This window comes from Pongo pygmaeus, chromosome 13 (assembly GCF_028885625.2).
Source record: "Pongo pygmaeus isolate AG05252 chromosome 13, NHGRI_mPonPyg2-v2.0_pri, whole genome shotgun sequence".
Taxonomy (NCBI): domain Eukaryota; kingdom Metazoa; phylum Chordata; class Mammalia; order Primates; family Hominidae; genus Pongo; species Pongo pygmaeus.
Window position 1 is genome coordinate 119614679 of NC_072386.2, and position 12791 is coordinate 119627469.

At 50.7% G+C, this 12791-nt stretch overlaps 2 protein-coding genes across 4 annotated transcripts in view; one reads left to right on the plus strand and one right to left on the minus strand.

Moving 5' to 3' along the window:
* Nucleotides 1–2629: 2629 nt before the first annotated feature.
* DOLK (dolichol kinase) lies at nt 2630–5562 on the minus strand. Its single transcript, XM_054501162.2, has one exon. The coding sequence runs from the start codon at nt 4401–4403 to the stop codon at nt 2787–2789; it is 1617 nt and encodes a 538-aa protein (XP_054357137.1). The 5' UTR covers nt 4404–5562; the 3' UTR covers nt 2630–2786.
* NUP188 (nucleoporin 188) overlaps nt 4760–12791 on the plus strand; it is a 62961-nt gene continuing 54929 nt past the window's right edge. For all 3 annotated transcript variants that reach the window (XM_054501160.2, XM_054501161.2, XM_063650401.1), the window contains exons 1-2: nt 4760–4849; nt 9676–9730. In XM_054501160.2, coding sequence (XP_054357135.2) covers nt 4776–4849; nt 9676–9730 — 129 coding nt within the window. In that variant the 5' untranslated portion in view covers nt 4760–4775. The remainder of the gene's footprint in view (nt 4850–9675; nt 9731–12791) is intronic.

Below are 12791 nucleotides of genomic sequence, written 5' to 3' on the forward strand. Positions count from 1 at the left end.
TCAGGGGCCCTTCCTGTTTGGGAATGCTTGGCAGGCACTCAGACCTTCAGAACAACTGCCAAATCTAAAACCTCCTTAGCTGAGGTTTGGCCCAGAGGCTACAAACTGGGGAACACAGGCTGATTCTAGCCCACAGATGCATTTTGTCTGGGCCTCAGCAATTTTTTTTTTTTTTTTGAGACAGAGTCTTGCTCTGTCACCCAGGCTGGAGTACAGTGGCAAGATCTCAGCTCGCTGCAACCTCCACCTCCCGGGTTCAAACAATTTTCTCCCTCAGTGTCCCAAGTAGCTGGGATTACAGGAGCCCGCCACCACGCCCGGCTAATTTTTGTATTTTTAGTAGAGACAGCGTTTCACCATCTTGGCCAGGCTGGTCTTGAACTCCTGACCTTGTGATTCACCCGCCTCGGCCTCCCAAAGTGCTGGGATTACAGGCGTGAGCCACCGTGCCTTCAAGAAAAAACTTGAAGATTCCACATAACAATCCAGGTTCCTAAGCTTCCTCGAATGAGCATGCAATTGACAACGCGGGGCCTACACTCTAGCATGGTGGCTACTGGCTGGAGCTCCCTTAGAGGCTCAGTGTGGTCCCCTGTTGTCGTTTACTGCGTTACCTGCTTGGCCTTGGCAGTCATTTGAGTTTGTGACCCTGATGTAGCCTATCCCCCAACTATATACATAGACAACCCAAGGCCCAGAGGATAGAACTCTTTCCCAAGGCCACCCTGGGAGTCGTGGGGCAAAGCTGGTGCTCTTTCACCATTTTGTTGCCTCCTTTTGCAAGCAATAGGAGGGAGCCTGAGAGAAGGGAAGCGTCGCCATTGAGTCCCAAAGAAATGTCTCAATACTCTTCCTCTGAGGGAAAAGACATGGCAGATTCTCAAGTAGAAGCTTCGCTCCCTGGAGCTCTGCTCCCGGCTTCTGGCCTTGGTGGACCAAAGCTCTCACCTCCTCTGACGTCCTCCCAAGCTTGAGGAGAAAGAGAGAACCTTGTCCAGCCTCAGGAATCTTGCTGTGCTATCTTCCTAGTGATGGAAAATGTTTATCCATTCACTATCTGTGTAGTGTACAATTCTGGGAGGGACACAGTGCAGATGGACTCCCAAATCTACTGATTTCCTGCTCCTTGTCAGTGCCCTGTGCCAGCCTTGGGGGATGGGGTGGGGAATGAGGCAGTCCCGGAGCCTGTCCTCCCAGAGAGCAAGGCTGCAGCGGGGACCCCTCATAGAGTCATTTTACCTCTCAGGAAACTCCCCCAGCCCCTGTAGATCTTTCCTACCTTGGGAAAAGACAAACACAGGTTTGGATAGGACTGGAACATGGAAAGGTCTTAAGAAGGACCCCTTGATGAGGTCCTGGTGCTGTTCAGCCCATCTTTCTCTATGGACACCACTCAGTGGGACACCAGAGGCGGAGTGGGGTCGGCTAAAACAAGATCCAGCCCAAGCAGGATCTGATCCTCCCTCAACCCCGCCAAAGTTGACCCACCTCTCCCTTCAGTAATTCCTAGCCCTCTGCTCTTTCCCTCGGGGGTTCTCCACCTCCAAGTGAAGCCAGGAGAGCAAAGGTCACTCTGGTTTCCAAGTGGTTTGCCCAGCTTTTCAGCTTTTCACTAAGATGAGGACTGGTCTTTGGTAAAAATGACTCCCTTTCTGACTGCTTATCAAGGGTGGGCTCTAGGCTGGACCCTCACAACACCCCGCAAGGTGTGGACTGTCATTACTCCCATCTGCAAGATAATTGAGGTTCAGCCTGGCTAAGTGACTCACCCAAGGTCACAAAGTTTTTTTTTTTTTTTTTTTTGAGACGGAGTTTCACTCTTGTTGCCCAGACTGGAGTGCAATGGCGCGATCTCGGCTCACTTCAACCTCCGCCTCCCAGGTTCAAGTGATTCTCCTGCCTCAGCCTCTCTAGTAGGTGGGATTACAGGCATATACCACCATGCTTGGCTAATTTTATATTTTTAGTAGAGACGGTGTTTCTCCATGTTGGTCAGGCTGGTCTCCAACTCCCGACCTCAGGTGATCCGCCCGCCTCGGCCTCCCAAAGTGCTGGGATTACAGGCATAAGCCACCACGCCCAGCCATTCAAGGTCACAAAGTTATTAAGAAGCTGTGCAGCCAAGGATTCTGACCAGATTAGTTTGACTCAGAGACTAAAGTGTTAACCATTATGCTTTACTCCCTCCAGTGTCCACTCTAGCCTCCTCTGAGGCTGCAGGGTGAAAGAGGGGGCTCTATAGCACACTCAGGTTCTTTGAGTTGCTGGACTATCCCTTAAGACTCTTTTCTTTTTAAATATCAGCAAGGCTGGGATGGTGGCTCATGCCTGTAATCCCAGCACTTTGGGAGGCTGAGGTGGGCAGATCACCTGAGGTCGGGAGATCGAGACCAGCCTGACCAACATGGAGAAACCCCGTCTCTACTCAAAATACAAAATTAGCTGGGCATGGTGGCGCATGCCTGTAATCCCAGCTACTCAGGAGGCTGGGACAGGAGAATCGCTTGAACCTGGGAGGCGGAGGTTGCAATGAGCCGAGATCGCACCATTGCACTCCAACCTGGGCAACAAGAGCAAAACTGTCTCAAAAAAATAATAATAATAAAATAAATATCAGCAAAACTAGAACTAGGAGAGCTTTGCTTTTTATTTTAAATCTAAATCAACTGAAAAATCAAATCTGCTTTTCACACCTTGGCTCTTCATGCTCAAGTAGCTGTCTGCTGTGGGGACTGTTCGCCCTCCCCATGTCTGTTTCCTCCGTCACTGCTGCTGCACTGTAACAGCTAGGCCATCAGCAATATCAGGAGGTAGAGAGGCAGAAGGAGATTGTCTATCTGTGTAGTGTATGCTTCCAGGAGGGACACAGTGCTGATGGACCCCAAAATCCAGGTGTAACTGTAGTTTAGGTCCACTCCACTGTCAAAGATTAAGATCAGAGCTACGGAAATGATCTGCGCAAATATAGATGTCATGGTCCCCTCAAAAGTCTTTTTGGTTCCAGGCCAGCGGATCTCCCCCATGGTGCTACCGAAGATGGAGGCCACGGTATCACCCACACCCACAGCCAGGACACCGGCATAGGGGACGAGGGCCCTGGCTCCCCCCAGGCTACCCTTCTGTGTGCAGGGTCTGGGGATCAGCCAGATGGGAAGAGACATGCCCAGGAGCAGGTAGATGTGTGTCAGAATGAGTGGTCCACTGTCTCGTTCATCCAGAAAAAGGGACAGGAAACTCCGTAGAGTGTGACCCAAGGGCTTGATGCGGAAGTAGCGCACATACTCCAGGAAGATGAAGACTGCCAGACATACAGTGGCGGCTACATAGAGCAGTGGCCGGTCAAAGATGATACCTGGGATGTAGGTGGCTACCACAATGAGGTGGAAATACTTTCGGGCGATGGTGGGGGCCTGGTGCTTCTTGGACTCGGAAGATGACCGCTTGGCATTCTGGTACAGCACCACCAGGCAGGCCAAGGTGGCCAGCAGAGACCAATAGGCTAGGAGGTAGATGCGGGTGTCTGTCTGGAAGAGGAACTGAAGAAGCCAGAGCAGGGGATTCCTGCGGATGAGCCGGTGCAGCCAGGGTAGGACCACACCAAGGCTCAGCACACAGGTCATGAGGTGGAAGAAGATGGAGGAGGCCCAGGTGCCTGAGTCCATGAAGACAAACAGAGTGCTGAAGAAGATGCCCATGAGTACCATGCCTACTACCACCACCAGCAGGAAGAAGTCCACTGGGTCCCCCTGACTTTCCACCAGTGTCAGAGAGCGCTTGATGAGCTGGTTGAGGACAAAGCTAATGCCACCCAATACCAGTAGTGCCTCACCAGGGGTGAAGCAGCGGGGCAGCAGGTACAGCAGAATCATGTTGAGATAAACGAAGATCAGAAGAACTTCCAGGACTTCGATCACCTCCCCCACGCTCAGCGAGTGCTTCATGATATAAATGATAACACCTCCAGCCAAGCCCAAGATGACACAAGTGTTGGTTGGCACTGGGCGAGTGATGCCGAGCGCCAACACTGATGAGAAGAGGGCCACTGCCATGCCAGTGGCTGCCACCACAATGCCAAAACGCTCAAAGAACGGGTTCCCAGCAGTCTGGCACCGCTCCTTCATGACTAGTCCAAGCAAAGGCATGACCATGGAGGCGGGCAGTAGGCCACTGTTTGCAGACATTCGGAACTGGAAGACGGCGCTTCCCTGCTGTAGCAGCCGGTCCCACTTGTATTGGACGTAGAAGGCCTGCACTGCGAGGGCCACGGCGCACCACGAGTATCGGTCCCATACGGTTGCGTGGATGCTCAGCACCACTGCAAACACTACTGCCGCCTCTGCCAGCACCGATCCACTCAGCAGAGCCCCAGGCCCCGGGGCCGGAGATAGGCACTCTCGGGTCATATCTCTAGACCTGGGGCTTCACGGAGGCCGGGGGACTACGGACGCCCTAGACTTCGGGCCCCTCAGCCCCGTCAAGCAGAGGGAGGCACTTTCACCCGGCCAGCAACCTTCTCCCTCCGTTCTCCAGCAGCGAGGAGGGAACTCCACCGCAGGTCACTTCTGCGGCCTGGGAGCTGGCGCCCGGCCACCCCCACAGCCTCCAACCTACGGCGTAGACGTCGCCACTCTGCAGCCTTCCTCACAGTTACAGCCGCCCCCGCTGCCGGCTCCTCACCTCTTTGGGCCTCGCCATCTTGGCACCGCCCCGCGGCAACGTCACGTGACGAAATCCCCGCCCACACTCCGGATCCGGGGGCGAGCGGTCACGTGGGCATGTCGTCTGGGGGCGGGGTTAGGGCGCGCGCGCGCGCGAAGATGGCGGCGGCCGCCGGCGGGCCGTGTGTGAGGTGCGGAGCGGGTAGAGTGGACCGGGGTGGCTGTGAAGCGCGGGGTCAAAGCCGAGCGGAAGCGGGGCGGGAATTGGAGGCGGGATGTGGCGACGGTGGCAGGGCCAACCCCGGCTGGGTGGACGGGCACCGAGACGGGAGGCGGTTACGTCCAAACGGTCCCCGCGCGCGGGGATCTGAAGAGTCTTCTTCAGGAGGGGGGCCGGCTCTTCACCCCTTCCCTCCGCGCTCGGCCTCCCATCTCCTCACCCAGGGCCCTTTGCCTTCCTTCTCTCTCACCTCCGGCGCGTCTCTTGGCGCCTCACCCGCCCTTCCTTCTCTGGCCGTGACGCTCCCTCGAGCCACGGGGAGCTTTGCGGTCGCCTGGGGTACCCCCCACCCACGTCCCTGCTGCAGGCTCCCAGTGTCCTGCCCCGGCGTCGAGTGCGCCCTGCTGGCTCCCCAACCTCTCCCGCGATCTGTTCTTCTTAGGATTTTGTTTCGCGTTGAGCGGAGCCACGCTTGCGGCTTCTGCCTTCTCCGCGCCTGGAATCGTTCTTTTCTTGCACTGAATCAGTCAGCCAGCATGTCCAAATCCTCCAAGAGATTTCAGGGATTGAACTAGGCTTTAGGGACAAGAAGATGAAATATTATATACGAAAGCTACAATTCTGACAAAGTGCTTTCTAGCGTCAGACCCTGGTGGAGCGCTTCCCATGAGTTATCTCATTCAATTCTCGCAACTCCGAGAGGCGCCTTCTATTTCACAGATGACTCAGAAGTCCAGCGCAGAGCTAGCCAAGTGTTAAAGAGAGGATTCAGGCTGAAGTCTGCGTGCCTCCAGTGCTATAACCAGACCACCACGCCTCCCTCTGTCTTCCACATTGCAGCTCGAAGGTGTTCGTTCTTCCCACCACCCTCTCTCCTTAAAATTAAACATCCCCGTCTCTTATCCTTCCCTGTGCCAGCAGTGTTTTCCCCATTTTTTTTTTTGAGACGGAGTCTCGCTCTGTCGCCCAGGCTGGAATGCAATGGCACGATCTTGGTTCACTGCAACCTCCGCCTCCCGGGTTCAAGCGATTCTCCTGTCTCAGCCTCCCAAGTAGCTGGGACTACAGGCGCCTGCCACCACGCCCAGCTAATTTTTGTAGTTTTAGTAGAGACGGGATTTCACCATGTTGGTCAGGATGGTCACAGTCTCTCAACCTCGTGATCCACCCTCCTTGGCCTCCCAAAGTGCTGGGATTACAGGTGTTAGCCGCTGCGCCCAACCGTTTTCCCCACTTTTTTGTTACGTTGTTCATCGCTGTATTCTCCCTCTCTCTCTCTCTTTTTTTTTTTTTTTTGAGACAGAGTTTCTCTCTGTTGCCCAGGCTGGAGTGCAGTGGCGCGATCTCGGTTCACTGCAAGCTCCGCCTCCCGGGTTCACGCCATCCTCCTGCCTCAGCCTCCTGAGTAGCTGGGACTACAGGCGCACGCCGCCACGCCTGGCTAATTTTTTTTAGATGCTTTCTGGAGATGTGGGTCTAGCTATGGTGCCCAGGCTGGTTTCGAACACCTGAGCTCAAGTGATCCTGCTGGCTTCCCAAAGTGCTGATATTATAGGTGTAAGCCACTGCGCCTGGCCACCACTGTATTCTCAGCACCCAGAAGAGCATGTATGATAGGCTGTCAGTAAATACTTATTACACATATTGCCCATGCTCTCTGATATGACTTCCTTCACCTCTCAGCTGGAATTGAGATGTCTTTGCAATTTCCACCGGACAAGGAATGAACCTTGTGAGGAACAGTTTGCTTTTTCCTCCCCTGCCGTTTTGTGCCAGCAGTGTTGGGGCAGTGTTGTCACTACTGTTCCTTCCTTTTTTTTTTTTCGCTCCTGTTGCCCAGGCTGGAGTGCAGTGGCGCGATCTCGGCTCACTGCAATCTCTGCCTCCCGGGTTCAAGTGATTCTCCTGCCTCAGCCTCCCCATTAGATAAGACTACAGGTGCACACCACCATACCCGGCTAATTTTTGTGTTTTAAGTGGAGACAGGGTTTCACCATTTTGGCCAGGCTGGTCTGGAACTCCTGACCTCAAGTGGTCTGCCCTCTTCGGCCTCTTGAAGTGCTGAAGTGCTGGATTACAGGCATGAACCACCATGCCCGGCCTGAATACTGTCTTGTTATCAGAAAAATGATTAGTGATTCCAGTGTGCCATGTGGGAGTTGGTGGCTATTCATTGAGCAGAATTGAAGTTGCTTTTAAAGCATTAACCAATAGGAAAGAGATATGTAACTTTTAGGTGTGTTTAAACTTCTTTTGATGAGAAAATCCTGAAAGACTAGTTATTTATTTGAGACAGAATCTTGCTGTTGTCGCCCAGACTGGAGTGCACTGGCCCGATTTTCACTCACTGCAATTTCTGCCTCCTGGATTCAGAGGATTCTCCTGCCTGAGTCTCCTGAGTACCTGGGATTACAGGCGCCCACCACCACACCCAGCTAATTTCTTGTATTTTTAGTAGAGACAGGGTTTCACCATGTTGGCCAGGCTGGTCTCCAACTCCTGACCTCAAGGTGATCCGCTGGCCTCGGCCTCCCAAAGTGCTGGGATTACAGGCTGACAATTTTAAAACAGAGCTAGAGCTTTGTGTTAGTTTTTTGTTTTTTTTTTTTTGTTTTTTTTTTTTTTGGAGAAGGGGTCTTGTTCTGTTACACAGGCTGGAGTGCAGTGGCAGGATCTTGGCTCATTGCAACCTCTGCTTCCCTGACTCAATTGATTCTCCCACCTCAGTCTCCAAAGTAGCTAGGACTACAGGCACACTCTACCATGCCTGGCTGATTTTTGTATTTTTTGTAGAGACAAGGTCTCACTGTGTTGCCCAGGCTAATCTTGCACTCCTGGGCTCAGGTGATCCTCCTTGATCACTCGTGATTATGACTCACTACAGCCTCACCCTCTGGGGCTCAGTGGAGCCTCCTACGTCATCAGCGCCCCCAGGAGCTGGGAACACAAGTGCAGACCACCACACTGGCTAATTTTTTTTTTTTTTTTTTTTTTTTTTTGAGATAGAGTCTTGCTCTGTCGCCCAGGCTGGAGTGCAGTGGTGTGATCTCAGCTCACTGCAACCTCCGCCTCCTGGGTGCAAGTGATTATTGTGCCTCAGCCTCCCGAGTAGCTAGGACTACAGGCGTGTGCCACCATGCCTGGCTAATTTTTGTACTTTTAGTAGAGATGGGGGTTTCACCATGTTGTCCATGCTGGTCTCGAACTCCTGACTTCAAGTGATCTGCCTGCCTCAGCCTCCCAAAGTGCTGGGATTACAGGTGTGAGCTGTTGTGTCTGGCCCATGTTAGCTAATTTTGTATTTTTTTGTAGAGACGGATTCGCCATGTTGCCTAGGCTGGTCTCAAATTCCAGGGCTCAAGTACTCCTCCTGCCTTGGCCTTCCAAGGTGCTGGGATTACAGGTGTGAGCCACCATGCCCAGCCTGTTTTTCAGTTTTACAAAACTTGTAGTTAACATAGCTTTCATTTTTTTTTTTCTTTTTTTTTTTTTGAGAAGGAGTCTCGCTCTGTCTCCGGGCTGGAATGCAGTGAAGTGATCTCGGCTCACTGCAACCTTTGCCTACCAGGTTCAAGCGATTATCCTGCCTCAGCCTCCCGAGTAGCTGGGACTACAAGCACGCACCACCATGCACAGCTAATTTTTGTATTTTTAGTAGAGACGAGGTTTCACCTTGTTGGCCAGGATGGTCTCGATCTCTTGACCTCGTGATCCGCCCACCTCGGCCTCCCAAAATGTTGGGATTACAGGCGTGAGCCACCACGTCCAGCCATAGCTTGCATCCTTTTTGCAAAATGTTAAGGATATTTTAGGACCTTTTCATCCCTTCTCTCTGCAAATAGGCTTTCTAAGCAGTGTTGATTATTACAGATTACTATTCTAGGTGTTGGTTTAGGATCTGACAAAATACAATCTCTGTCCCTTTAATAACTTTTTTAAAAATAACTATTTACTGAGGGAATTTCCTTTTTTGTTTGTTTAAGACAGAGATACGTCATCACCCAGGCTGGAGTGCAGTGGTGTGATCTTGGCTTACTGCAACCTCCACCTCCTGGGTTCAAGCGATTTTTGTGTCTCAGCCTCCCAAGTAGCTGGGAGTACAGGAACCCGCCACCATGCCCGACTAATTTTTATATTTTTAGTAGAGACGAGGTTTTTGTTTAGTAGAGATGGGGCCATGTTGGCCACACTGGTCTCAAACTCCTGACCTCAGGTGATCCACCCACCTTAGCCTCCCAAAGTGCTGGGATTACAGGCATTAGCTACCGCGCCTGACCAGGTTAAAATCTCATGTTTTAGTTTCCTAATTTTTATTTTGAACATTAACCTTCTGAAAAAAAAAATTTTTTTTTTTTAAGGCGGAGTCTTGCTCTGTCGCCTAGGCTGGAGTGCAGTGGCACGATCTTGGCTCACTGCAAGCTCTGTCTCCTGGGTTCATGCCATTCTCCTGCCTCAGCCTCCCAGGTAGCTGGGGGTACAGGCACCCGCCACAACGCCCGGCTAATTTTTTTTTTCAGTAGAGACGGGGTTTCACTGTGTTAGCCAGGATGGTCTCGATCTCCTGACCTCGTGATCCGCCCACCTTGACCTCCCAAAGTGCTAGGATTATAGGCATGAGCCACCGCTCCCGGCCCTAACAATATTATTATATAACAAGATTACTTTCCAAAAATTTAACAAATCATTTTGTATATTGAGATTTTTTGCTTTCAGAGAGTAGACAAAATGGCTATGAGGCAGTGTACAAGTTTGTATGATCAAAAAGAGCAAAATTACCTCTGTTCTCTCATTTTGCAGGAGCAGTAGAGAACTGTGGACTATTCTGCTTGGAAGGTCAGCTCTGAGAGAGCTGGTAAGTGGTGGTGTTCTTGAGTGAGTTCTCTGGGTTCTTTGTGTAGCTTTTGTTACAAAAAAACACTTTTTTTTAATGTAGGAAGTAAACACATTTATTTATTTATTTAGAGACAGAGTTTCGCTCTTGTTTCCCAGGCTGGAGTGCAATGGCGTGATCTTGGCTCACCGCAACCTCCGCCTCCCAGGTTCAAGCGATTCTACTGCCTCAGCTTCCCGAGTAGCTGGGATTACAGGCATGCACCACCACGCCCGACTAATTTTGTATTTTTAGTAGAGATGGGGTTTCTCCATTTTGGTCAGGCTGGTCTCGAACTCCCGACCTTAGGTGATCTGCCCTCCTTGGCCTCCCAAATTGCTGGGATTATAGGTGTGAGCCACCACGCCTGGCCTATTTATTTATTTTGAGATGGAGTTTCACTCTTGTTACCCAGGCTGGAGTGTAATAGCATGATCTCAGCTCACTGCAACCTCTGCCTCCCGAGTTCAAGCAATTTTCCTGCCACAGCCTCCCGAGTAGCTGAGATTACAGGTGCATGCCACCACACCTGGCTAATTTTTGTATTTTTAGTGGAGACAGGGTTTCACCATGTTGGCCAGGCTGGTGTTGAACTCCTGACCTCAGGTGATCCACTTGCCTTGGCATCTCAAAGTCCTGGGATAACAGGCGTGAGCCACTGCACCCGGCCACTTTTTTTTTTTTTTTTTTTTTTTTTTTGAGGGGAGAGTCTTGCTCCCAGGCTGGAGTGTAAGTAGCTCGATCTTGGCTCACTTCAACCTCTGCCACCTGGGTTCAAGTGATTCTCCTGCCTCAGCCTCCCCAGTAGCTGGGATTAGAGGTGCCCACCACCACGCCCTGCTGATTTTTATATTTTTAGTAGAGACAGGGTTTTGCCATGTTGGCCAGGTTGGTCTCGAACTCCTGACCTCAGGTGATCTGCCCACCTCAGCCTCCCAAAGTTCTGGGATTGCAGGCATGAGCCGCTGTTTCTGGTGTAAACACTTTTTTTAATTCCTAAAACTTTATAAACGTGGTCAGATGCAGTGGCTCTTGCCTGTAATCCCAGCACTTTGGAAGGCCAAGGCAGAAGGATCAATTGAGTGCACAAGCTCAAGGCCAGCCCTGGCAACATAGCAAGACCCTGTCTCTACAAAAAATTTTTTTTTAAATTAGCCAGGCATGGTGGTGCATGTCTGTAGTCCCAGCTACTTAGGAGTCCGAGGTGGGAGGATTGCTTGATCCTGGGAGGTTGAGGCTGCAGTGAACTCAAGCCTGGGAGACACATCGAGACCCCAGCTCAAAAAAGCAAAAAGCTTTATAAACGTTATGCATTCCCTACTTCTTTGCTGAAATGAGACTACCTAGCCTAGCCACTGAAGTCTTTTAAATCTACCTTTGTATTTCATTGATTCCTTTTATGAAAAGATACCTGTGTTCATTGATTGGCTGCTGAGAGTAGGGGTACAAATATCATTCTGCTACCTCAACCTAAGAAAGATTCTTGGCCAGGCACGGTGGCTCATGCCTGTAATCCCAGCACTTTGGGAGGCCGAGGCGGGCGGATCACCTGAGGTCAGGAGTTCGTGACCAGCCTCAACATGGAGAAACCCTGTCTCTACTAAAAATACAAAATTAGCCGGGTGTGGTGGTGCATGCCTGTAATCCCAGCTACTCGGGAGGCTGAGGCAGGAGATTCGCTTGAACCCGGAAGTGGAGGTTGCAGTGAGTCGAGATCACGCAACTGTACTCCAGCCTGGGTGACAAAGCGAGACTCCATCTCAAAAAAAAAAAAAAAGTCAGGCCTGGTGGCATATGCTTGTATTAGTAGTTCCAGCTACTCAGGAGGCTGTGGTGGAAAGATCGCTTAATCTCAGGATATCAAGGCTGCAGTGAGCCATGATTGCATCACTGCACTCCAGCCTGGGTGACAGAATAAGACCCTGTCTCAAAAAACAACAAAGCAAACTTCACCACAACCTCATTTATATTTTTAAATAATTACAGTCAGCTTAAGTATATCAAACATTAGAGGAATGGTAAATGAATTATGATCTACCAACTTGATACAAGTATTATGCAGCAACTTGAAAGTATGTTTATCAAGACTTTCATAATAAGGTTAAGTCAGTATGTTATAATGTTAAGCAAAGAAAAGGTTACAGAATTCTGTATTCAAAATGATTTCAACTGTGGGGAAAAATGCATATTAAAAACATTCAAAGGAATGTGTAATACTTAGTGTGATTCTGGAATCTGATTTTTTTTTTTTTTTTTTTTTTTTGAGACGGAGTTTCGTTCTTGTTGTCCTGGCTGGAGTGCATTGGTGCAATCTCGGCTCACCACAACCTCTGCCTCCCAGGTTCAAGTGATTCTCCTGCCTCAGCCTCCCGAGTAGCTGGGATTACAGGCATACACCACCACGCCCAGCTAATTGTATTTTTTAGTAGAGACAGGGTTTCTCCATGTTGGTCAGGCTGGTCTCCAACTCCCAACCCTAGGGGATCCGCCCACTTTGGCTTCCCAAAGTGCTGGGATTACAGGCGTGAGCCACCGTGCCTGGCCGAGTCTGATTATTAATAAAACTGCATTTGGGCCGGGCGCAGTGGCTTACACCTGTAATCCCTGCACTTTGCTGACATGGGCAGATTACGAGGTCAGGAGTTCAAGACCAGCTTGGCCAATATGGTGAAACCCCATCTCTACTAAAAATACAAAAAAACTGACTGGCGTGGTGGCGTGCACCTGTAGTCCCATCTACTCAGGAGGCTGAGGTAGGAGAATTGCTTGATCCCAGGAGGCGGAGGTTGCAGTGAGCCAAGATTGTGCCACTGCACTCCAGCCTGGGCGATAGAGTGAGGCTCCGTCTCAAAAAAAAAAAAAAAAAAAAACACCACAAAAAACTGCATTTGCGGTCGGGTGCCTTGGCTCACGCCTGTAATCCCAGCACTTTGGGAGGCAAGGCGGCCAGATCACCTGAGGTGGGGAGTTCGAGATCAGCCTGGCCAACATGGTGAAACCTCATCTCTACTAAAAATACAATAATTAGCTGGGTGTGGTGGCT